This window comes from Festucalex cinctus, chromosome 20 (assembly GCF_051991245.1).
Source record: "Festucalex cinctus isolate MCC-2025b chromosome 20, RoL_Fcin_1.0, whole genome shotgun sequence".
NCBI lineage: Eukaryota > Metazoa > Chordata > Actinopteri > Syngnathiformes > Syngnathidae > Festucalex > Festucalex cinctus.
Window position 1 is genome coordinate 12672480 of NC_135430.1, and position 27651 is coordinate 12700130.

The following is a 27651-nucleotide window of genomic DNA, read 5'->3' on the forward strand; positions in this document are numbered from 1 at the left end:
AGTAATCTATTCAAGTCTACAAAAAAACCCACATTTTTAAAGTGTTTTTAATAAAGAAAATAACACTATATTGTATTGTATTGTTAAAAAAAATACTATTTTGAAGGGATACTTGAGTCATTTAGCCATTTACAGCACTAAGAAGTGAATATTTGTCGATAATACAAGTAAATTTGATAACATCATTATTCTTCATGCACAATCAATACCTTTAAAAACACATTTTGCCACTTACTGTCAATTAAAAATGACATCACACGTGCTCAGGCCGATCATGGCTCAGTGATTGATAATAGGTAGCTAGCCCTGAGCACTTGTGATGTCATTTTCAGTCGACAGCAAGTGCCAAAATGTGTTTGTAAAGGCATTAATTGCACATGAAAAAATAAAGAGATCAAATTAATTCTAGACAAAATTGTTAACTTTTTATTGCTGAGACTAGTTAAATGAGTCAAGTTTTTGACATAAGTACAGGAGTTGAATCTGTACTTTTTTTTTAACACAAGTATTTGTACTTCTACGTTTGTATAGTACTTTAGCCACATCTGGCCATATCATCAGCTCCTCATCAGTATCCAGATAGTGCTCATCGCGTGCGTTAGCATCAGGGTTGATTAGCGATGATGTGATATGGCAGCTGTAATAACAGGATTAACTCAATCAGTGCCGGCCTGATGACATGTCCCGGTGTTCGTGCTCGTCACAAATAAATTGGAAGCTCGAACGTAAAAACATCAAGAGTCTCCTTGGCGGAATTTCTTTGGAGGTCACCGAGGAGAGATTTGATGGCCGTGCACTGGATACAGAGCGGTTATAGCATCTCGGGCAGCTTTATTAGAGAAAAATCTACAGTCCTTGAGGTTACAAAAGTTCGCAGTGAACTAGGGAGGGGAGAGAGTCCTGCTGTGAATAGCAAAAAATGTATTTAATTGATGCCCACTGCTAGATGTTGAAAGGCAAAACTGTACTTCCTTGAGACCAATTTCTGATTAGACAGGAAGCGCACAAAAAGTTTTTCTGTTCAAATTTGGATGTTCGTCTGTGAAAAGTGGGCTGAATCACCAACGCGCCAGTGTTAAATGCGCTAGCTGTCAATCTTAGGTTAGCTTAGCAATTAGTATAACTTCTCTCTTCATCAGAAAAATACTCGTCGGAAATGTAGCTTATTTGCCGCCACGGAGGTGATGATTACGGACTTGGGAGTAACTCTGCAACATGTTTAGCCACAGCGGTACCTAGCCAGAGCTTGTTACTAGCTGGCTAGTACAGCGTAGGTAGCACATTAGCGACACAGCGAAATATTTGTGACTTTTACTATCTAGTGTGTTTTAATGAGGAGCAAAACGCAAATTTTGCCACCAAAGTATATCAACGACACCATGACTCTGCAACATGTTTAGCCACAACAGTACCTAGCCAAAGCTCATTGCTAGCTAGCCGGTACAGCGTAAGTAGCACATTAGCAATGCAGCAAAGTTTTTGTGACTTTTGCTTTCGAGTGTATTTTAATGAGGAGAAAAATGCTAATTTTGCTACCAAAGTATATCAACAATACCATGACTCTGCAACATGTTTAGCCACAGCAGTACCTAGCCAAAGCTCGTTGCTAGCTAGGCGGTATAGTAAGTAGCACATTAGAGACGCAGCAAAGTTTTTGGGACTTTTTCTATCTAGTGTGTTTTAATGAGGAGCAAAATGCGAATTTTGCCACCAAAGTATATCAACGATACCATGACTCGGCAACATGTTTAGCCACAGCGGTACCTAGCCAAAGCTCGTTGCTAGCTAGCTGGTACAGCGTATGTAGCACATTAGCAACTCAGCGAAGTTTTTGGGACTTTTGCTATCGAGTGTTTTCATGAGGAAAAAAATGCTAATTTTGCCACCAAAGTATATCAATGATACCATGACTCTGCCACAAGTTTAGCCACAGCAGTACCTAGCCAAAGCTCATTGCTCGCTAGCCGGTACAGCGTAAGTAGCACATTAGAGACGCAGCAAAGTTTTTGGGACCTTTGCTATCGAGTGTGTTTTAATGAGGAGCAAAATGCGAATTTTGCCACCAAAGTATATCAATGATACCATGACTCTGCCACAAGTTTAGCCACAGCAGTACCTAGCCAAAGCTCATTGCTCGCTAGCCGGTACAGCGTAAGTAGCACATTAGAGACGCAGCAAAGTTTTTGGGACCTTTGCTATCGAGTGTGTTTTAATGAGGAGCAAAATGCGAATTTTGCCACCAAAGTATATCAACGATACCATCATCTCATCCCAATGTTCACGTTATTAATAAATATCCACCGGGACGCTGTTGCTCTTGTTGTATTTACGTCGAACACGTCTCGTCTGCCGCCTACATGGCCTGACACCAGACGCACAGCGGAGCCGGCGTACCGGAACGAACCAGCCAAGGACAGTTTGGTCGCTTGCGAATACATTAACCGCCTCCCGCTGAACAACTTTGTCTATTTGCGGCCCGCTATCCCCACACATCCACATCGCCGCTGCCTCCACTCTCTCTTTGACTCGAACCGAGAAGGATTTGATGGCTTGACTGTTCTTTTACTTTGACGAGGCGTACAGAGACAGAGGCGGCGGTTTGAATACAGAAGACACATCACAACTGTTCCGGAGGTAATTAGGGCCGCTCGGAGAAGTCAAACACTCGGAAAGGTCAGATAAACAACAAACGCCTACGTTCGCTGGCGCTGCTGCAAAGTTTTTTTTTTCAGACTAGTGCAGCCCTTGCTATGTGTCACAATGTTTTTCCCACGCTGGGAGATATGGAACAATTCAACTGGAGGCAATTTCAGTAGAGACTAGAAACTTGACAGGCTTGAAAGTTGAATAACTGGAAAGTCTCAAATTTCCAGGAAAATATGGTGACAAATTAGAAGAAGGCCATTCGTAGTGTAGTGGTTCAGTTGAGATGACTTCTCAGAATGGTTGGAAGGTCAAACCACTTAGAAGGACATTTCATGGAAAACACGGTGAACAAGGTCATTGTTAATGTAGTGGTTCAAGTAGCTGACTTTCCACATATTGTTTTCAATGTTGATCGACTTGGAATTCAGTTTCCGAAATTACAGTGCAGAAAATGAGCAAGATCCTTGGTAGAACGGTTCAAAATATAAGTCTAAAATTCAACGAAACTATGGCACAAAATTTGAACAAAGCCTTTGGTAGTGTAGTGATTAACATAGCTGAACTTGACAACTTCAACTTCAATACAGTCTAGATTCCCGTGTAGTGTACTGATTCACATAGCAGATTGTGTGTCGCACCAGACCCATCTATAAATGGCTTCGGTGATTACTGGTGACAACGTGGGTGCGTGTAACTTCACGGGTACTTACGACAACTGCGTGAGGTCAGCGGCGTGGAGGTTGAGCTCATGGGTGAGTCGCTCCATCAAGTCGGTGGCCTGGTCGGAGGTGAGGGAGCTGGGGTGGAAGCACACAGACAGCTGGGCGTCACGCTTGGAGGTCCGACACGCGTGTAAGGCACTGGAGGCTGTTAAAGTGGACTCGATTCGTTGTTCCTCTCATGTTGGAGAAGGATGCTGTTACGATCAAATATTTTTAAAATTGATTAATCTATCAATTATTTAATCAATTAATCGACTAATTGGATTCATTTTTAATTTTGCATTACCCCTGATTACTGATGAAAAAAAGGGTGATTGATGTACTGTTAACATTTGGCCATTGTTTTCCAAAGTAAAAACATATGTTTGCAAATGTCTTATTTTGATTAAACACGGAGGATAATCAGTCTTTTTTCATGAAGCACTACAGAAATCAGTAAACAATTACTGTTGGTATGCTGAAATGAGAGGATTTTGAATATTTTAAATTAAGAAATGTCTCAAAACCATTATGCGATTAACATTCAAACCCAAAAACGTATCAAATACGTTGTTTAATACTTTGTCATTCACTCCCAAATACGTATTTATGCGTTTTTTATGAGTTTTTCTTTATGCTAGAGCATACAGAAGGCTTTGATGCAGCTTCTGACCTGAAGACGTCGCTTAAAAAACAATGGTAGTTATTAGAAAAACGGCCAGCAGGTGGAAGTGGAGTATAAGAGATCAGCCAGGGCCATTTTGCAACAACATCTTTTTACCAGTGTTTTCAATAAGTTTGTGAATAATGATGAAACTGAGCTATATTGCAATTCTAATTGCTGAAAAACGGAAACATACAAATGTGCTTTTTTTTCCTGATGAAAGAAGAGACTAAACTTTATTTTGGTAGGTTTCATGTTTTTATAGCAATACAATACAATATTCTGTGGGCCTTGCAAAATCCGTCAAAATCTAGTAAAACAGCTGGGAAATGAAAATGGCTATGAGTGAACGAGTTAAAATAGTTGTCGATTAATTTGATAATCGACTACTTGCTCTAGATCTGTTCTTCACAACCTACACAACAGAAGGCATACTACCAGTGATGAAAACATCAAACTCTTAGAGCAGGCGCTTGCGGAAAGCCAGGGAAAGTCTAACGCAGGTGTGTCCAAACTTTTTCATTTGAGGGCCACATACAGAAACTCAGAAGGACGCAAGGGCCAAATCATGTTGTGAAGAGAAATCGTGTTTAGCCCTAAAAATTGTACAAATCATTTATTTGTGCTTTTGCACATTTAGAAAAATGTTACGGTATATAAACCAATTTATTTGTAATATGGCAGTAGGGTTATTATAGTTTTGGAATTTTTCATTTTAGTTAGTTTTAATCAGTTTTCAGGGTGGTTCTGTTAGTTTTATTAGTTTTAGTTCTTTAATAAATGCTTAGTTTTAGTTTTAGTTTCAGTATTAGTTTTAGTTATTTTTTAAATGTGTTTTGTTATTCTTTTTAAATGTATTTTATTTGTGCACAATATTTAAAAAAAAAAAAAAAAAAAAACGCCATGGGAGCAACATCATCTGAAGGTGCTTTTCTATTGGCTGTTGCTAGATGACATGACTTCTGTGTGACAAACTTTCAAACGTCATTATCCCAGTTGATATCAAAATAAATCTACTAAAAATCACACCAAAGACTAACACAAAGTACATTTTTTCTATAATTATGGTTTTAGCTAGTTTTTTAAATATAAAATGTAATTGCAGTTTTCGTTTTTTTTTAAAAAGCATTTTCGTTTGTATTTTATTTCGTTAACAAAATAGTTTTTTGAATTTTAGTTTGTTATTTCGTTTTAGTTAACTAAAATAACCTTCAATAGCACCTGTGCTTTTTGACACCCTCCCTTCTTACTTCGACCATCTCCAAACATTTTTGTTTTGTTTATTTTATCTGAACTGAGTCAAATGCCATTTTTAGCATATGTCGCGGGCCACTAAAAAATGGAGGGCGGGCCGCAAATGGCCCCCGGGCCGTAGTTTGGACACCTCTGGTCTAACGGTAGGCCTGCACTGGAACTCATCATCAACAAAAGCTGGATCCAGCGGATGATTCGGAGAGTTTTAAAGCTTTATCTGTACGGACTGAAGTACTGACTTCAGATTCAAGACTGTTACGTTACAACCTGAAGTAAAAAAAAACTTGTTGCCAGCAGACAATTCTTGCCAGGAATCAAGGACAAGCTTACAAAAGCTGCTATCAAATGCTGATATCCTCAAGTCTGTGTGAATCATTAGAAAAATAAGCACTCAAGTAAAGTAGAGTAACCAAGTATTTGTACTACCACTGTCCAAGAATCACACAAACAGTGTCTAAAGAAAGGCGGGGGATCAGCTGCCTCTTCGGGCTTGCTAAATCACCTGCTATTGTTCCCGCAATGAGACAAACAATAAGGTGCAAATGGAACCTGCATGAGGTGTAATGGCTGCATCATATGGATGCGCCTCTCCGCCATTTCACTCCTCCTCCACCTTCTCTCATCTTTCTTGCTCTTTGCGCACCATCCTCTCTCTCTCTCACGCCCAAAGTGAGAGTACACAAACGCGGCGGGCAGGAACACGCGCCCCTCGCCGCCAGACGAGAATAATAAGGTGCAAATGGAATGGAGGTGAAGTGTAATGGCGGTCTGATAAAGCCATGCCTCATCTCAGCTCAGTCCACGTCTTCTCTCTCTCTCTCTCTCACTCTCGCAAGCTAAATCGCAGAGGAAATAGACCAAACAAAAGGTAATTTGCAGGAGGGGGGGAAGAAAAGCGCGGGGCCAAATAAATGAGAAGGACACACAAGAAAGCTACTTGCTTGCTGTCGATTTAACCGAGAATGCGCGGAGAGGCGGCAAGGTCAACAAAAAGTCAGGGATCGCATTGAGAACGACTAACCGAGAGGCTTTCAAGAAGAACATTATTCAAACTTGAAAAGGATTCAAGGACGGTTCTTTGCTTGAATCAGGGTTTTTATGAGATTGGAGTTAGTTAAGCAAGGTACACATATGCAAATAGGGATACATTTCTGCTTGGTAAATGATTGCTTCTTTAATCGTTATTGTTAAACTTGTTCAATATTCACAAATGCGAATTTTTATGTCTGTGGTCAACACCGAGTGGTTCAGTGCTTTGTTGGTTGGTTGGTCATGCTTATAGCATAGATAAGTGAAATTTTAAGTTTCTTCAGAAGTTTAGTTTAGTTCCATTAGTTATTTGTTAGTTTTGTTAGTTTGGGTCAGTCAGTTGTTCGTTGGGCATTAGGTGTTTTTTTTTTTTTTTTTTTTTTTTTTTTGTTCAGCCATCCGTCTGTTTGTCTGGTCGGTCAGTCTCTCTGGTTGTTTCGTACAAAATTGCCCAATTTTTTTGTGTTTTTCTGTTCAAAACGATGCAAATTTGTGGGATGTTTTTGACCCAATTTGGAATTTCGTTGCTGGATGAAGTTAACCCGAATTGGGTTATTTTTTGACACAACTGTTTTGAGAATGTACCCACCTAGCTAGATATCTATACCTTCTAGAAACATCCGCTTGTCCTCATTTGAGTCAAAAATAATGCAATTTGGGTCATAAAGGAACCAACTGCTACTGGGGTCACTTTGACCCAATTTTCTCGGTTATTTTGGGCGTTTGCTGTGTGCAAAACAACCCAGAAAGTTGGGTCAAATTGACACAAGTAGTGACCATTCTTTTTTTTTTTTTTTCTTTTTTTTAATTTATTTATTTATTTATTTTTTATTTAACCAAAGTTGGGTTATTTTTGATACTTTTTTTTTTATTTTGATAAGCAAGTTTTTAAGTTTGTTTATTGTTTTTGTTTTTTTTTCTTTCCCTGGAAGTACGATTGTTAGTTAAATATTCAAAGCTATGCTTAGATCACAGTTAGATGTTCCGAATAGTGATGCATTTGACTCATTACATGTTGGTGTGGATGTGGTTGGCTCACCAGATCCAGCAGGCCAAGCTTTTGGGCATGAGCGCCACCTACAGCATTGGAGTGGAACAGTGTCACCTAGAACGAGTTACAGTATTTAGGATCGTCCAGCCTCGGCGGAAGACATTCCAGGCACGTTTGCGGCGGTTCTGGCAAGCAAAGAGCTCCACGAGCGTCTCGCTTGTTGACGCTAGAAATCGCCCCACCCCCCGCCCCATGAGGGTGCTACTCTCTGTCTCCTTTATTCGCTTCCCCCACTTCCACACCGTATCCTCCAATTCCCCAAGCAGAAGCATCATGTCAGAAGCTGTCTGTCAGATAAGCAGGTTGGCGTCCACTCACTGCGAGCAGACTCCTCGGTAGGCCAATGACGTGTCCTTTTTAGAGAATAAAAAATAAATAAAACTTTTCTTCTGGAACATCAGCACCCACACGCAGCGTGGTGACTTTACAGCGCGACACAGGTGAAGGACAACCCCGTGACACAACACTTGATAACGCCATAAAGGGATTTGAAAGAGGGCCGGAGGGGGTGCGAAGACACAGTGGATAATAATTACTGAGCCTGAGCCCACAGCCACACGGAGTTGTCATTAAATGCAGCACAGCAACACACTGATTTCTTTTTTTGTTTCAATCTACAAATGCTATACTGTGTGAAAAATGGGACAAATTGGATCTTAATTAAAAGCTGTTTTTATGCAATTAATGTTGGTGATTCAAAAAACAAAATCATTTCAAAGGAGGATTGGGGCCACAAAAAGAAGAAAATAATCACACAAAATTAAGGATAAATCGTACTTTTTTTATATAGCTTAAGCATAAACCCTTTATTTCCAGCATACATATTTTATTTCATATTATGAGTATACAGTCATGCATTTTTGGGATGTCGTATATTTTCAAGATTAATTTAACATTTTTAAATTCATATATTTGAGATGAATTGTTATCTCACGAGAACAAATTCTGTGTATTTTTGCCAAAAATATAGTTATATATTTTTAAGATAAAAATGCATGTACTTTTGAGATGAAAGAGATACATTTTACAATATTCAAATCAAAATCGTAATTTATCATAATTAGTCTGTATATTTTAAATAAAATAAAATGTTCAATTAAATTATTTTATTTCTGGATCAAAGTCTCAATCTCAAGAGAATAAAATCTTTTTAAAGTCATATTTTAAAGGTAAAAAGTTGAATATGTTTTAAATCAATTGTAATATTTTTTGTCATAATGTTACAAAAACACACTCACTAAATAAACAACTAATTAAAGAGTTGTATATTTTGAAGATTAAAGTCGCAATATTACAAGAAAAAAAGTACTATATTTTTTAGACAAAAAGTTGACATTTTTTAGATTACAGGTATAGACAGTTGTATTTTTATTTTTCAAAATAAAAAAAATATCTTTAGATTTAAGTCAAAATATTAAAAAAAAAGTGTATTAATATATTTTTTGTGAAAAAAAATCCTAGATTTTCCAGATTCAAATCTAAATATTAAAAGAACATCATATATAAAAAATATATTATTGTTAAATGTCATCTACTCAAAATAAACAAAGAAAATCACTCTACTCACTCTGAGCCGGTTATGATGTATCCAAAATGTCTGTCCTTCCCTCTGCTGGAAAACTCCTTCACTCCGACGTGGACCAGCTGAGTTTTCACCTTGACGTCATTACTGGCCGGCTTTTGCATCCACTTCCGCATCTCAGAGTTGGACTGCTGTGCGTCGGACGTCGCCGCGCCGCCGGTCAAACGCAAGGCGGCGCCTTCCCTAGCAGATGTCGGTACGCCTTTCCCCGCACCTTTGGACTGCATGGTCCGACTCCGGACGCTCTCGAGGCCCACCGCCTTTTCGCCAGGAGCAGCTTGGACCTCAGATGAGTCACCAAACTTGTCGAGGTAGTCGAGGAGCTTGGAGAAAATGGCCGTATGCTGCAATAAATAAGGATAGCTTGGTCTCAAAAACTACGTGACTGATTTGTACTGTATTTCACTCATTCACTGCCATTGATGGCAAAAGACGTCAAATGATGCATTTTTGCTGGGCTGGCAGTGACTGTGTTAAAAGGTTTGAGAATACAAATATACAAGTTTTGTATTTTCAAGACACAAAGGTTGTATTGATTCAAAGAATTCCAGGAAATTAGCCATGCATGTGTTCTGGTTGTCCTCTTGATCAATTAGATTTCATAAAGTTTCAGATTGGACATACCTCGACCTGTCCCAAACTAATTTGTCACCTGTGGAGATAAAGCATTTGGAATTCACCTTGTCAACAGACTCCTTGTTGGCTGCCCCATCTACTTCTTTGCCTGGAACCAAGTGGGAAAACAAAAGCAAACAACACACCCAAGTAAATATCACAAAAAAGCTATTCACTTGCTACCTAGCGGCACGTTTGCCTACCTTGTCCAAATCTCAAAGGGTCTTTCTGGCTGACATCCATCACTTTGTCCGGTTTCACACTCAAGACTTGGTTCGGTTCCATATCAGCCATTCGATCCGCATCTCCCTCTGCAACGCGGCCGGTTCCTGGTCCCGGATGGGCCCCGGGATCCGGTTGCCTTGCCCCGGCTTCCTGCAGAGCTCCGGTGATGACATTGGCCATCTGGTCCAGGTCTTTGGTCATCCAAGGGTCCATGTTGAAACTGTGCAGTCCCAAATGGTTGACCACATCCTGGAACAATCGGTCTGGGACAGAAGAGAAGAAAATATATGCGGCATTTTTAGGGCTAAATGTTAGCCTTTAGCAACTAGCATTACTCTATCTATGAACAATGTTAGATATAAAGTAAGTTGTTACCATTCATGAAATTAGGGGGCTTCTTGGCCGTCATTTGGTTGGACCCGCTCTTAAACAGCAGTCCATCCAGATTGGGTTTCGGGGCTTTGGACCCAAAAGCCACCCGAACCTCTTCTGGAGGCGGGCGCACGTAGCCGAGGTAGCGGAGCTTCCCTTTGGACCCCGAAGGTCCCCCTTCTGTGAAAAGCTGCTCCAGGTGGTTGGAGAGGGGCTTGTAGGGGGCGCTAAACTTGGGGTGCCTGCCTTCGCCACTCTGGGAGAAGACTTTGGTGATGGGGGGTTGGTCCGCTCCCTTCTGGAGGCTGTAGACGCTGGTCTCCTTCCAGCCAGACTTCGGTGGACCAAGATCCGGAGGACCGTCATAGGCAATACCTTCATTCTACAGTCATGGCACAACAATAATGGTTTTTGGTGCACGGTCTGATGGGAGTCAATATAAATACAATAATGCTCACTTTTGATTGACACTTGTTGTTGCATCGAGAATTGCTCAAATGTTTTTGTCTGGTCACTTGTTGCTAGGTAGAGTTAGGTAAATGAATGATTTATTTTAGTTGTCACTAGTTGCTAGGTTGAATCCATATGGCAGCATACAGTGTCAAAAAAATATTCAAATGCACTGTTTACCATGTCACTTGTTGCTAGGCAGAATTCATAAGTCTCATACTCCAATGGAAGTACTGAAATATGGCAGCCACACTGTTTAAACTTTTTTTTTTTTTTTTGCAGGTCACTTGTTGCTAGGCAGAATTCGTAGGACGCCATATATTTACAGAGTTGCTGAAATGTTTTTCTTGACTAATCACGTGTTGATGGGCAGTTGGGCGCAATTCAATGGGCAATATTATCAACAGAACTATTTGTTGTTGTTTTTTGTTTTTTTTCTTTTTTGGCTGGTCACTTGTTACTAGGCACAGTTCAGAGGGAAACATCAACAGAAAAGCTTTTTTTTTTTTTTATTCTTTTTGCTTGGTCACTTCACTTGTTGCTAGGCAGAAGACAGAATTGCTCAACAGGCCATTTGTTTTTGTTCTTTTTTTCCCTTTGCTCTTTTACTGTGTTAAATGTAAAACACATATTAAACAGCCTGTGACCTGAGCGCTTGCTGCATCTTGTTGGACTCCAGGCTGCAGCTGTGGCAGAAAGGGCAAGCCTTTCAAGAAGCGATGAAGGTCCCTGCTCAGCTCTGCCTGCCCGGGTCTTGCATTCCTGTCAGCGGTCCCGCTGTAGGACCCGACGGGAACCTTCGATGCCGCCTGACGGCCAAGGAGGCCACTCCTCTGTTTGGAGAGCTCCTGGGAGATCACCTGCTGGGTGACGTCATCCTGCCACGTAAGACCTGAGGGAGGTAAAAGCAGCGCTATCGATTTTATAATAAAACTCAAATAAATTCATAAATATAACTACTGACATTTTAAAGACGCTGTCAGCTTTAATGAGAGACTATCTATCTTATGATGCTCAGTTTTGATTGATAATATCCCATAAGAAGCTAATAGATGTATCAATGTCTTTGGTCCGGGGTGTAGTTTGTATAACAGCGGCCTCTGTGTGATGCATTGTAGTGGGCCATCGACAGATATGTCCACACGCACACCATAGCCAGACCATGAGCTGAGGGAGAGTGTCACGGTGCCAACATCTCTGCTAATTGCCAACACATAGCTGGAATACACAACTCCAGCGAGGCAGAGGGGGCACGGTGCCAGGATGCCCAGGACCAGATGGAACTACCCAAGCGGGGGGAGAAAAACACGACACCCCAAACATGGCCAACATGCTCAATGAGCCAAAAGGGTGGTGAGCATGGAAATACCACAGATAGTCACTGATGATGATTCTTTGCCACATGAGAAGTTTGATGGTTTTTAGGCTTTATCATTAACTGCAGTTTGAGTTTTTTTTTTTTTGTATATTAGTCATTTTCATACATGTATAGACTGAAATCGAGACAGAATTTATTTGTGCAACAGTTGCTGTTGTTTTTTTCGGCTTCTTTGTCTGATGTGTCACTTGTTGCTAGGCAGAATTCATAAGGCAACATACGCTGACACAATTACTAAAATGCAAGTTTTTTTTGCCCAGTCACTTGCTGCTAGGCATGAGTCATTTATTTGTTTCTTTTGTCAGGTCAATTGTTGCTAGGCAGAATAAATAACACAATATACTGTAACTAGTAAATAGATCAACAAAACTGCTCAAATGCCTTTTTTGGGCTGGTGACGTGTTGTTAGGCAGAATTCAAATGCAACACATATCAACAGAATCACTAAAATGACATTTTTACGTGGTCACTTGTTGCTAAGCAGAATTCATACGGCACCTTATATCTATTGATAATGCTTCTATGCTCCGCGCAAATCATACACAGTGATCAACCAGATGGATTCGAGGTAAAAATGTTGCTGTTGATCCAGATAAAAGTGCAAAAGTGGATTTTTTTTTTTAAGTTTACTATTACTTGGGGGCAGTGACCCACAAAATGAAATATAAATAATTTCTAGCAAATAAACCCATTAAAAGTTGGTCCAGATCCAGGTAAAAGGGCCAACTGTAGCACTCTATTTTTTTTTTATATTCATTTATTTTGCACTGTTACAGTCCACTTGCATCAGAGGCCAAAATTGATCAGTGGTCAATGATCCACCAGGTGGTGCTGTGGTGAAAATAATATTGCATGCCATGGACAAATGAACCGATTCAAATTTGATGGACAAAGTGGTATTTACTTCCACTTTTAGCTGTTACAGTCCACTTGCATTGGGGGCCTAGTGAGGAATTAATGCAACCAGAAATGGTCCAAAAACTTTTTCACAGAGTTTTTCATGCCTCTAAAGAGCGCAAATACAGCACATCCATATTTCTGTCCATCCATCCCTTCTGCCTCCGTTAATGAACGCCTCGCCACCAACGCCGCAGCTTTCAAATAAGTCTAATACTCGTGCTGGTCCGTTTTGCGTGTGCCACCTTCCAAGCATTCCGAGCCTATTAGACACGGCGCTCTCAAACATTCCTCGTCGTCTCATCTAGTGGCTTTTTGAAAATGGTGATTTTAATTAGCTTTGTGTGATTTTTAACGGCGTGAATAGAAGAGAGCGTGACTAATTTCATAGTGTGCACAAGCCAAAATGAAAGTTGACATGTCAAGTAGAAAATGTCGGAGTCTACCTTTATGTCAATGCACCGATGGCATTTAACAAGGCAACTATGATGTGAAAAAAAGAAAATTTTAAGTGGCCTGCTTTTATTTGTAATTGATTAGAAATTCAACATTAATGAAAGCTGTGAGGAGTGATGAAAGGGCACTCAAATCCTCTTTCTCATGGCAGGTCAAAATGATCAAACCATACTTGCCCACATTAATAATAATTATAGCAACTAGCGAAAGCTATTTATGAAGACACTGAACTGAAATTCTTTTGGAAATGTAATGTCAAAGTGAAAATATAAGATTTGGAAAATTGGCTGAGAAATGTGAACAAAAGCCAAAAGGTAAGCAGAGCTGCATTGGGTTTTGTTTGCTGCCCAGATTAGCGTTAGCTGCTAGGTGGGGCATATTTGTATTGTGTTTAGTCTTGTTATTGTCTTCCGACCACCCCCCCACAAAAGTGGAACATGCAGCAAAATGTAAAGAAAAGCAAACCAGCAGATTCCATAAAAGGTAATATAATGTATATTTTTTTTTAACAAAAGCTCCATTTGTGGCATTTTTGACAGCGCGGCGATGCCTTAAAAGCATCATTATCGTCTTTGTCGGGCAAAGGCCAAGCTAATATGCATCACAAGCTCGCCGCTTTAGTCATTTCACATTGTAGTAACGGCACAAACCTTGACAAGGACCAAACAAACAAATGAACAAAACAACAGAGAAGGAAATCATTTTGCTCACACTAAAAGCGGCTTACTTTAAAATGACCCTGACGCCTACACGCGCACTCACGCCGACTGAATGCCAACATTAAAGCTTGTTCGCCCTGCCCTAAATGCGCCGTACGACATGTTCTGTATGTTCGTGGTCACAGGCTTGCTTTAGCTGATTACATATTTGTATCAATGTTTTTTTAGATCCAGAAAACTTCATTTGTGCCATTTTACTGGAACAGAGAAAATAAAAACTAGATAATGCAGTTCCCTTAGGTATGATAAATTACCTTCAATTGAGGGTTAGAATGCTTTCATATGAAATGTTGTAGCGACTACGGGTTTGTATGCTTTTACGGCAACATTTGAGATAATAAAAGCAGCAGGCGAATGTAATTATATTTCATATGACAGAAAGAAGCTCGTGGAAAGAATTTTAACTAGCTCTCCAATGAAAATGGGTTTCATTAAATCATATTTGAAAGAAATTCAAGTGAATCGAAGTCAGCAGCTTGCTGTTGAAGTGAAAACACAATCCATTCTTTTGGGCTTGTTTCAACCCCCAAGCTAATAACTGCTGGCACACTGACATTCTGCACGTGTGACATGATAAGCTAGACTGGGTGAAGATCCAGAGCCACTTTCAAGTGATGGCAAGGGTTCGGCCACCTGGTTACAGCAACACTTCAGAGGCACTACCATGCAGAAACACCCCTACACCAACACCAGTGTGACACCTTTGCTATGATGTCAAAGCCAGAAGGTAAGCAGAGCTGCAATATGTTTTGTTGACTGCTTTGTACACAGCACAAACTGCTGCAAAATGCCCCTATCATCTTCATGGGCTGCTCACCTAGTTGCAACGCCCTAGCCGACTGCTGTAATTCTTGGCTATTGTGGTATTTTGATGCCTCTTTTTTCGGCCATTTTGTACAAAGCTCGATTCCTATTGATGTGACTGACATGCCATTTTCAAGATAAGGGGGGATTGTAAATCGATTCTATTGACATTCTTCGCCATTTTCGTACCCCCAACCCGTCATTCTCTGCAATTTGACTCGCGGAACACAATGCTTTCGACAAAGCCCCCCGACGGCACCGTCGAGGCGATGCTCCACCGATTAAAAAAAAAAAAGGGCTGCGGTGCATTGTGGGGGAGATAAAACTCAAAGTGATGACATCACCGCTTCAAGGTCGGAGTTTAAATGGAGAGCCTTCCACGTTTATTCATTTCATGCCACCCCTCCCTTTTTTTTCCACTTTTTTATTCACCCCCCTTCTCCCGGCTGACTGTTAATGGTTCACGCCTGTTACAAGATATTAAGCTCAGAGTGGCCTGCAAAAGCCAATTATGTTTGCACTGGGTGGGTGGGACTTAATCCTCATGTTTGTGGTTCTGTTTGTGTTGAAGGCATCTACTGCCCCCAGGTGGGTCAGCATGGCAGTTACAGTTTACTCAGTGCCGACCGACCGTGTGACTCATCCATCCATTTTCTAGAGTGCCCTCATTAAGGTTGGGGTGACTTTTGTCATGGGACATGGCCTAAAATGGTCGCCATCCAATCACAGAGTCCATTAAATGTATAGACAAAAAAAAAACAAGAAAAAGAAAAAAAATGCACTCACATTCGCATATGGAGAATTTAGAGCCCTCAATGAATCTAACATGCACATTTTGGCAAACGCCGCACAGGAAAGGCAGAGCAGAAATTCAAACCCAGAACCACACAAATGTGATGCAGACGTGCAAACCACTAGCCCATCACTGTGTTCCTTTTTTTCTTCAATAGAACCATAAAAAAAAAAAAAATGGGATAGCAGGAAAGATACAGCAGCAGTCATTTTTTGCTAGGCAGGATTAGTGTTGTTGCTTTTTTTTGTTTTTTAATTATTAATGAAAAGTAACATACTATATATAGAATGCAACACTGGGAAGTAATATTTATTCAGATGAAGATTTTCTTCTTTTTTTTTTAATGAGATTTGACAGATTTAAATACAGGTGCGACGATTAATCAACAAATAAAAAGGATACTCGATTCCAAGGAACGTTGTAAAATCCTCAATATAACTTTACTTAGAGCTTTCAATACCCAAATGGCCATATTGCTAAGTTATATATCCCAACTCCTAGCATTTTTGCAATTATTTTTAAAATTTAGTAGTACTCAACTACAGGCCAAAATGTAAAATTATCTTTAATCTACCTTGGTGCTTGGTAGCTATCCTGCTATGTGTTAGCACACCAGCTGTTAGCCTGTTAGCATTTTAGCAAATTAATTCGAAATGGTACCAACGATAGAACAAGATATAAAATCATCATTCAGCTACCTTTGTGCTTTATTCTTTAGGTGGCTAGCTGAGTATATATTAGCATACCAAACTGTTAGCCTGCTAGCATTCTAATTAGAAATGGTACTAATTAGTAGACAAGCTATAACATCATTACCAGGCTACCATAGCGCTTTCTTTCCTCGTGGCTATCCTGCTACTTATTAGCACACCGACTGTTAGCATGTCAAGATTTTAGCAACTTAATTAGAAATAACACCAACTACAGGACAAGATATTGAATCTTTATCAGGCCACCTTAACACTTTCTTTACTCAGGTGACTATCTTGTTATATATTGACTTGCCATTTAAAATGGCAACAAATAAATGATGTAAACTTCTCAAACATTAGCAAACAATTTCAGGTGAGTGTACCTCTGTGAGACAGTTTCTGCAGCAGCGCCCTGAGGCGCAGCAAGCCGGAGGAAGACACATCGTACGTGTTCAGGTCTGCGCCGGCCAGCTCTTGACACCTCCCAAAGACTCCGTCTGCACACCGGAAGAAGAAGAAGACCATGAACAAAATGTGTGGACAGCATTTCGAAACAAGATGTCCCCACTCTGTGACATTCTACCCTGATAAGAAGCTCCTTTGGTGATAGTGACGACTTTATCAAGGGGGTGGTGGGAAGTGGGGGGGAGCGGAGGGGACTCTGCTAATCTAGCACATCAGCCTGGCTCGATTCGGGTCGCTAGGCAACCTGAGCCAACCCGTCGTACTGGACGACCGCCTGGGACCTCTGGAGGAGACTGAAATGTAATAATGACGCATATCATTCCATCCTTTTGACTGGATAGAAATGACACAATCCAAAAGTGTAATCAATACACGACGACATGGCAACAAGCAGCATATCATGCACTGTCTTGATTAATATAGGTGTTGTGGATAAATTGACACTATCGCAATAATGTCATTTGTCCTCTAAATTTGGTTCTAACTAATTTAATTTATCTTCATAATACAAAGCAGCGTATCATGCACTTTCTTGACGAAAGAAAACTGTCAAGCATGCAATTTAATGCACACGCAGGCAGCCTACAGTGTAAATGTGGTGTCTCATGGCTTATTTTTTTTCTTCCCAAGCTATGCGATCCACAACAATATGCAGCATGTCATGCACAGTCTTGACTGAAAGGCGGTGTCAGATAACGTGACACAAACACGTTTTTTTTTTTTTTTTTTTTCCCATCTGCAGGTTTGGGAACGTTTATTCCAGACAGTGGAATCTTGTTTTTAACTCATTCTAGGCAAGGCACAGTGTGATCATTTTCTGTTTTCTTTGATGAGCAATTCGTAGTAACAGGCTTGACTAAAAGGTCTCATTCAATAAAATGAGACCAGCACATTCCCTTTTTTGTCCGCAGATTTGGGATTATTATTTTTTTTATCACTAGCCGCTTTTCCCCCCTTTTATCTAAAGCATGATAGCATGCAGCATGTTATGCGCTATCTTGCTGAAGCGACAAAGTACATCGAGCTAAACTTCAAGAAACCTATGTGTCATTAAACATGTCAGCCTAATTTTTAACTCCATCATCCGTTAAGATGCATCCACTAACGTAGCATGTCAGACACTTTCTTGACCAAAATGCTAAACTTATGTGACCCCAATAGAATGATTACATATTTCTGTAAATTTGTGAAATGATTGGTTCCCGTGGATTCTTTTGATCTTCTATAGTGAGGTTTGGTAGCAAGTAGCATATCATGCACTGTCTTGACCAGAGAATCAAAAAGCCCCACTAAAATGTTGCATCATCCAATATTACTGCTACTATTTTGTCTTCCTGAGTGGACATTTTTCTTGCTCATTTCAGTGTATCATTGGCACCAAGCAGCATATCATGCCCTGTCGACTATTTACACCACTTCCTTTAACTAAGCGTCATTTTTTATTGATGAAAATGATACAAATGTCCTTGGAGGAAACACTTATAGAAGGCCACGCAACCCATGTGAGTGTACATAAAGACATTTAATTTACTGTAACTCTCTCTTGCGGCTCTTTGGCTTTCTGCTCTTATAAGCTCAAGTCCACAAGATAAGTGCTACATGTTACCTCCCCCAAGTGTGCAACCCGGGCCCCCTTATAAACAATTAACCAGCAGTGTTGTATTGATTTTGTGGTCACCTCTCCCCCGCTCGGGGCCATTAAAGCCCACGCTGTATATTACATTTGAATGTTTTAGCCGATGTTGGTATTGATCACAGCTTTGGATCCCTTCAGCTGCATCATAAGCACTTTTAAGATAGAAACTGTTAAGGAAACACATTTTTTTTTAAACAATGACGTAAAATCATCGATCGGTCTGCCTTAGCGCTTTCTCTACTTGGGTTTTCAACGTTTTACAAGTTAGCATATAAGCTAGCATGCGGTTCCTATACCCGACTACAACACTATGTTAGCATGTTAGCATTCCACCTGTCCCCTGTTCATTGGTACGTTACTTATTCCAGAATTAATATTATGCTAACAGTTTGTTAGCATGCTAGCTGTAAATGTGAGCCTTGTACGAATTTCCTTTTTGTGAAGTGCTAAACTTTAAGCTCATTTTATTTTTGTATTAACAATCAGTGTAATTACTTCCTAGACACAACAGTCCGTTGAGATAAGCGCAGCACTTCATCAATCACCCGCCCTGATGGCTCCGTTTATCTGCGCTCGACATCATGGCCTGTCTGGACACATCGATTTGTGCTGCCAATACACCCGTCCAAATGTGTCCTAATAAGTCATCACTTGTCTCCTCCGCCTTCTCTTTTCTTTTTTTTTTGCATAATTACATTCCTGTCTCCTTCCCAAAGCATACGCGTTCACACAGGAGATAGCAGCCTGCAGTGTGTGGGTGGAATGGTGTCTGGATTTATGCCTCTTTACTGTTTCACTACTTAAAAAAATAAATAAATAAAGAGTGAGTGAGTGAGTGAGTGAGTGAGTGAGTGAGTGAGTGAGTGCCTTTCCCCTGACAATCCCAGAAGGGAATTGCATTGTTAATAGAGCCCCGTTGCCATGGAAACCGGCCAGAGATGCTGCACATGAAATATTGAGTAGACTGGTTATGTCATTGCCAGTCTGCCTTCCTTCCTTATATAATAAGAATAAGAACAATCTTTTTTTTTTCTGAGATGACAAAACCTTACTTTTGTTATGGTGTGGGCCTGCATGACATTATTATTATTAGCAACTGGGCTCAGAGTAAAGCAGGCTAGCACTTCAGGGACAAAGTGAAGTGGCCGACCCCCGCACTTCCTGCTACTCATCAGCAGCGATGCCGGGTTACCAAGGCAACCAAACCAGACAGGACCATTTTCATATTGTCTGTGATGTCATGAAATCATGTTTATAGTAAGTACACTGATCAGCGGCCTGCAATAAATCACCTTTAACATTTTATCTACTTATCATATTAGCTTTAATTATTACTATTTTTATATTTCTTCACGTATTATTTACTTCTGGTACAACAATTATGTCAGAATTCATTGCGAAAAAAAAACAGAATTTTGTATTTGTATGTTTTCGATCAGTTTAGGATATTAGCTTTAATTATTAATATTTATGTTTAACTCATTCACTGCCATTGACGGCAAAAGAGGTCAAATGATGCATTTTTGCTGGGCTGGCAGTGAATGAGTTAATGTACATTATATTTACTCTACTTTTTTGGCACTTCTTTCCCCTCTTAAATCTTCTTGCAATACATCACCTTTTGCATTACATCTCCAAAAATTAGCTTCATTATGATTCATATTTGTTTATTGCTTCATTTTTGCTTTGTTTAGTGTTTGCTTTATTTGGCTCCATTTATTTATTTATTTTCTCTTTTTGCACATCTACTTAACAATTAGCTTGAATTCTTTTTAAAAATTGCTTAAATTCTCTTTATTAATCAGTTTTTGGACTTGTGGATACAAATTTACAGATGCCCACATAATATTATTCCTCACAAGGGTCGCAGGGGGTGCTGGAGCCTATCTCAGCTGGCTTTGGGCAGTAGGCGGGACACACCCTGAACTGATTGATGGCACACAGAGACGAACAACCATCCACACTCACAAGCACACCTAGGGACAATTCGGAGCGCCCAATTAACCTGCCATGCATGTCTTTGGAATGTGGGAGGAGACCGGAGTACCCGGAGAAGACCCACGCAGGCACGGGGAGAACATGCAAACTCCACCCAGGAAGGCCGGAGCCTGGACTGGAACCCGAGTCCTCAGAACTTGGAGACGGAGATGCTAACCACTCATCCAATGTGCCGTCCCATTATGATTAAATTAAATTAAAATATAAGTTGATTTGGGATAAATTTTGTATTAACTAGAAAACAAAGCAAAAAATTCAAATGTTGACTTACCATTGACACAGAACTCGTAAGCTTGGCAAAGGTCATCTTCAAACAGGCAACCTGAAGGAAAATACAGAAAACAAAAAATATTACTCAAATGTTTAAGTAATGCTAAGCTAATACAGTTTTTTGTCTCACTTTTTTTTTTTCCAATACAATCACCATCATACTTGTTTTTACTGTGTAAAAAAAATTGGTGGTCTTTTTGTTTGTTTTTGTCACTGAAATGGAATATTTTGCATTATTTTTGCACAAGATTTAATTAAATTACACGTTTTAGCACGAGGGCGGCCACATGAGTCAAAAATGAAAAGCTGGTGACTGATTGAGCAGAAAGAAGAGTTTGCAACGATAAGAGAATAAAAAGTGGAGGAAGTATTTTAATGAGAAAGTGCACATCACTTGTTCCACCTCGGAGTGAAAATAATGCCCAGTGGGGTTTTTAACATGCAATTTGCATATTGTAGAGCGGCAGGCCTACTTTACCTCCTCATCACTTTTTGCCTTAATTTAACCGAGGAGCGTGTCAGCTCTCAATATTAATTACGACCTTCCATTAAATCAAGCATCCAGCCGAGCGTGCGCGTGCGTGCACGGCTGATAAAAGCCACTTCCTCTTCCCTCCACCCATGGCAGAGATGATTAAAAATGACGCCATTTAATTAAAATGTAATCTTTGTTGATGCTGCTGATTAGCGATTAAGAATGCAGGTGGAACAACAATTATCCAGTCTATATCTTAATGAAGCATCCAGACTAAAACAATGTCCACGTGCTAATTGGTCAAACTTTGAACCGCTATAAAAAGTGTGGCGTCTTTGGAGGTTTTGCAGGCGGATGGGAAAGCAAGAACAGTATTTACAAAAATATCTCCAAAAATATGTATCTCCAGATTTGCTTTCTATGCTCCAAGTTTGATACACTGTATACTAGATTATTTTTAAACCACAATAATGATGAGACTTTCCCCTGAAAGTGAACGCAACGCAACCAAGAGCGCAGGTGCAACCGGGCCTGACACATTCAGCACCGACTGTCTTCCAGAATTCCCATGCAGGTCGCTCTCTGCCAGTTCCTGGCGACATGCCTGTCCGCCCGGCAACAGCCAAGCCATGAATTAAAGATGGCTGCGTCGCCACGGCAACAGCGCCACCAGAAATAGGCGAGTTTTTGACCTCGCGTCTGGCCTGAATTGAACGACGGAGCGATGTCGGATCGTCTCGTCGGCTCTCCGGTTGGGATTGTTAGCATGTTAGCTTAGCATCAGTGAGGCGGGAGCTGGGCCAATGATTTCCTCCTGGCATAATTGGTAGGAACAGCTATTATTTACATACATAGCTAAAAACTCATCTATCTACCAACCACCTACATACTAGGGATGTAACGATATCCAAACATCACGATACGATATTATCACGATATGAAGGTCACAATACGATAATTATCACAATATTGTGGGGGCGTTGGCAAGATTTAAAAAAGATCACAATATTGTAAAAAAAAGAGAGCTCATAATAATAATTAAAAAAAAAAAAAAATATATATATATATATATATATATATATATATATATATATATATATATATATATATATATATATATATTGTGGCACTTCCTTGCTAATGCAAGCATACATTGATTGCTTCTCAAGCAAATTAGGTTCCACTTCATCTGACAATGAGCATAGATTTTAAATATAGAAGGCTAAAACATCCCTAATGAAAATTAAATTGCACTAATAAACTAGCCACTAGAGAGTGCTAGAACTGCACAAATGGAAAACAACCTGACTTTTTTTTAACAGATGTGTTCCTTTTAAATATTGTGAACATGACGATGACGATATTGTGGTAGTTTTAATATCGTGACATTCCTACTAAATACAGACATCTAGCTACCAATTTATCAACTATCTACTCACAAACAGATCTGATTTTATTGATGCAGTATGGTCGAAGCATATACTGTAGTAGCTTGATGGTATCACAGGAGCATTGCAGTGTAGAGCATAAGATGACTCTTGCTAGTTGCCAATTTGTTAAAAAAAACAAAACAAAAAAAACAAAACAAAAAACATGCCGCCTTTGGGTTTGCATCTGCCGCCTCAGCTGTGCGCTTCCCCACTGCAATGGAAACTGGTGTAGGGTATTAATCACCCTGAAAGGAAGCCGGCATGATGGCATTCATTACCACGTGTGGATTAGCTCCCAGACTGGACGCAACAAGAGGCGACCCATCTTTTGACCTCTTTTCTGTTCTCTTCGTTAGATATCTGACGACTCAACAATGGCGGCCTTCCTCTTAATACCTGAGGCTGTTCTCACACTCCGGGGCCCCCGGGAGGCGAAATCTTTGCTTGGATGCAGGCGACAAGAGCGCTCGGTGTTATTTTGCCAACAGCGTCTCCGAGGGAGGCTACGCAAGCCGGTGTAATTTAATTCGTCGCAACTTCTTCTTCACACTCCTCCTGTTATCACACCAGTCAGAACAGGAAGGATCACACTGAAATGTGTGCTACCATACCAACATTTTTTAAATATATCTAGCTATGCCACCTACTCATCTAATTACAGTACATACCCATCTATCTAAATTAAAAAAAAAAAACAATATGAAAACGTGTGCCTGCCTTATGTCACAAGTCAACTGCCACGCGTCAACAAAAACCATACGTCAATGTCACATGACGACGCATGTCAGCGTCCCCCGCCGTGATTCATTGTCACGCTCGACTAAAATGTCACCGCGTGGCGACGCCCGTCAAAAGCCATACAAACCGTCTGCATAGAACCGTGAGCAGCAGCCATACAATAAGTCACATTCGCCCGCTGTGAGTGAAGGTTTCAGCTCAGTCAGGATATTACAAGCTTACATAAATGTATAATGGCTAACATCATCGTATTTCCACACTTGAATGACAGCTACATTTAACAAGAACGTTAACTGTGACTGCAAACACGGTCCGGGAAAATCAAGGTTTTATCACCACTGTGATAACTGAAACCCGCAATATAGAAATGCCCTGTTTAAACACTCCCTAAGTATATTTTTATAGCATTTACAGCAATTATTTTTTCAAGGTCTTTAACACACTTTTAAAATAACAAACACATTATGAATCATATGGACAGTCAGAGAGCAAGAGCAAGGGATAAGATGCCCTCTTTAAAGACTCCCTTTTTATAGCATTTACAACAGCACTTATTTTTCAAGGTCTTTAAATACACTTTATGAACAAATTTACCTTATCATCTCACAATATATATCAATAATTATGCCACAAGATGTATAGTACATTCTAGAATTACAGATTTAATACCACTTCCTGTTTTTCCTCTTCTTCTTCTGAATTTACAGTGTAAACACAATAGTGTGGCATCATCTAGTGGTCAGTACCAGAATTACACCCAAAATAAACAGCAGGGAAATTTGAGTTGCAAAACTTTACCAAAAAAAACTTGCAAAATAGCAGGACCGCAAAACTCAAACACATGATGGATGCGGTACTGATTATTTTTTTTTTTAATTGTTTATATTTTGATTAGTTCCTATAAGAATTTTTTAAAGGCTGGAAATCGACTGGTATTTTTTTTTTTTACATTAGACTTTAGCTTGCATTTTTTAGTAACTTGCAAACATACTGTACAAGTAATAGGAATGTAACGATATCCAAACATCGCGATACGATATCACGATATGAAGGTCACAATACGATAATTATCACGATATTGTTGGGGGGTTGGCAATATTTAAAAAAGATTACAATATTGTAAAAAAAAAAAAAAAAAAAAAAAAAAAAGAGCTCATACTAAAAAAAAAACCCACAATATTGTGCTTTTATACATAACAGCAATGCATATAATCCACCTACAATCTCTAATAACAATATTGAGGCACACATGTATCACTTCACAAGCAAATTAGGTTCCCCTTCATCTGACAATTAGCATAGATTTTAAACATAGAAGGCCAAAACATCCCTAATGAAAATTAAATTGCACTAATAAACTAGCCACTAGAGGGAGCTCGAACTGCACAAATGGAAATCAACTGACTTTTTTTTAACAAGATGTGTTCCTTTTAAATATCGTGAACATGAAGATGACGATATTGTGGCAGTTTTATAATATCACGATATTGACCTTATCGTTACATCCCTAACAAGTACAGTAAGTGTCGATCTATTCTACCAGGATATGACAACTACTGACCTATCTACATACTTACTATCCACCTAGGTACGTACAAATCATCTATACTTCAAAATTTACATTCTCATCTATATACGTAACCATCTAAAAACCTAAAAAGCATTGGTTTCATCGGACCACACCAACATCTTATACAAATGTAGGAAAATGTGCTTTAATGTATCTATTGATACCTACTAATCTAACTAGCTGTGTATATCCACCCATTTATCATCCACCACCACTAGCGTAAGGGCCAAGGATTTGTTTTGTCCTTTCTCACATAAAACCAAACGCACACAAAAGCCTTGAAGTGAATTTATAAAGGCTGCCACCGTTTCATATTCCAAAGCCATTAATATGCAGAAATCATAAAGCATTTTAGCCCGGCCGATACAATTTATGTGCACTCGCACGCTGAAGTTTTTCTCCCACGCTGCACTACTGACGTATGTATGCACAGGATGCTTCCAAATATACACCACATGTACAATATGGAGCAGCCTGTATCTGTATGAATCACCCCTCAAAGTCACGCTGTGGCTTCATAACTGGGAGCGCCATAATGTGACGCTGGAATGGAATGCAGTGGATGTTAATAAATATTTAAGCGGTTTTCCAAGTGCCGTGTGTTAAGTACGTGTATTGTATGCGTTTTAATATGTTTATGCTCACACATCAGTCAAGGGGTATGATAGTCTACTGGCTGGTCACTTAAAAACAAAAAGGATGCCACACCCCTTTCGATAAGTGACATTTTATTGCAACCAAATGTGATAATCATTTTTGAAGTTATAGAATCATGCATGCACTTAACTTACATTCTTGACAGGTCTTTTGTTTTGAAAGCCTGAAAATATAATCGTCGAACACAGTAAATAGTTCAATATGTTTGCATATAATAAATACAGTATATATATGTAAGGATACTACATACATTTGAAGTATATTAAAACAAATTTTCAGTATATTAAATACATACATAATATACACATACTGGTGGCGCAGATTTTTTTTTTATATTAGTCAATAATTTCAAGCACTGTTTATAAATGATATTGCATTACGCAGATGCATTAATTCTAATTTTGATAGGTGTTCCCCATATTTTGTCCACGAACCAAAGTAGTCAAAATATTACAGTTCTCAAAGTAACACCACCAACAAATATACTGTTAATTGACTACCTAATAACTTCCTATTACTTTTTCAATTGTATTAAAGTAGATGGCACAGGTGTACCTAATGACCAGTGGGAGTACTGTCTATCATGATGCTAACTGCATGGGCCTTGTTGTCCATTATGTAACTTTCCTATGGGGATGTATGGATTTCACCTTGCAACACCAAACTATTATAATAGACCAGTTGTTTTTGTTTTTTTGGAAGATGGAAACATACAAGGGGGATATGGTCTCAACTTTTTTTACCTCCTTCAAATTAACACCCATATCGTGACAATTGAAAATAAATGGAAAAAAAAAAAAGACAGACATGCTCACCAAAGCTTCCGTCGGCGTTGACAGGTACGAAGCAGCCAAGGCAGGCGGCCAAGGCGAAGACGAGCACGGGACACCGCGGAGACTCCATCCTGCCGCTTGGCTCAATCCATGGCCGCTTTACGAGAGCATGACTGCGGCCGACGCCAGCCAGGTGGGAGCAGCCCCGGGGGAGTCGCTTGTGAGCTAGAGGGGCATGTCGCTTGCTTCGGGGGAGGGGGGGTTTGGAGGAAGAACCTAAAATGGCTGCAAATTGCGGGGAGTGGAGAAGAACGCGGCCGTCGCTAGTTTCAGCACCGAGAACAGCGACCGACTCGAATGGAGGAGCCCCTCCTAAACGTGACGTCACGGAGTCGTGGCGGGGAAACGTGCGGAAGGAAAGCAGGCAGGGCCGCATCAATACAACGGGCGAAGAGGGGCACCCAAGTGTGGATAACAGCTAGCAAACTAATTTACCATACCAACACATCTAACTACATGCCCAATTGCACATCTCTTTAAGAAGCTACATAATCATCAAATGTACCTTCTACCAAACTAGCTACCTGGCTTTGTCATTTATCTACCTAGCCTAGATTCTAGGCTAACTAGACTATCTAAACCAGGGGTGTCAAACTCATATTAGCTCAGGGGCCGCATGGAAGAAAATATATTACCAAGTGGGCCACATCGGTAAAATAACGGTATATAACTTATATACGATTTCCGTCATTTATACGCAGATTTTCGTGGACCAGACCTAAATTACAGAACTCAAGTGTAATTATGTTGTTCCGAAGAATAACACAAATGCTAATGGAACGCGGCAACACTTTCCCGGTATACGTTCTGGACGTGTTAAATCGACCTGTTTTGCATATATATTGTATGCATTCCCAGAATGCATTGCCTGGCGTATTTAATGACGTTATAAGGACGCTAATCCTTGTCATATCGATTTTTGTTAACAGTAATTTAATTTGTGTCGTATTTAACACATTTATGTTGGTCTATGATTTAAAATAATAATAATAACAATTAAACAAACCATAACTTTTAAGTTGTGTGAAAAAAATGACATCCAGGACAATTCCCCCGTACGTTGCATTGCTTGTCTGAGGACTGCTTGTGAAATTACAAATTTTATATATTTTGATTGTGGCTGGCTGATTAATTAGTCCGACATTACAATGTTATTTATTTATTTTATTTTATTTTTTACTTTACAAAATCATCTCGCGGGCCGGATTAAACCCCTTTGCGGATCTGATCCGGCCCGCGGGCCTTATGTTT

The 27651-nt window shown here is 39.8% G+C and overlaps 1 protein-coding gene across 1 annotated transcript in view; it reads right to left on the minus strand.

The window, feature by feature from the left end:
* Positions 1-26719, minus strand: part of ptprn2 (protein tyrosine phosphatase receptor type N2) — a 128251-nt gene extending 101532 nt beyond the window's left edge. Inside the window, exons 1-9 of the mRNA XM_077509083.1 lie at positions 26383-26719; positions 20699-20749; positions 16712-16825; positions 11237-11481; positions 10143-10521; positions 9746-10030; positions 9608-9651; positions 8913-9271; positions 3357-3443 (exon numbers count right to left, since the gene is read on the minus strand). Of these exons, the coding sequence (XP_077365209.1) occupies positions 3357-3443; positions 8913-9271; positions 9608-9651; positions 9746-10030; positions 10143-10521; positions 11237-11481; positions 16712-16825; positions 20699-20749; positions 26383-26470 (1652 nt within the window). The 5' untranslated portion in view covers positions 26471-26719. The remainder of the gene's footprint in view (positions 1-3356; positions 3444-8912; positions 9272-9607; positions 9652-9745; positions 10031-10142; positions 10522-11236; positions 11482-16711; positions 16826-20698; positions 20750-26382) is intronic.
* Between the last annotated feature and the right edge of the window lie 932 nt (positions 26720-27651).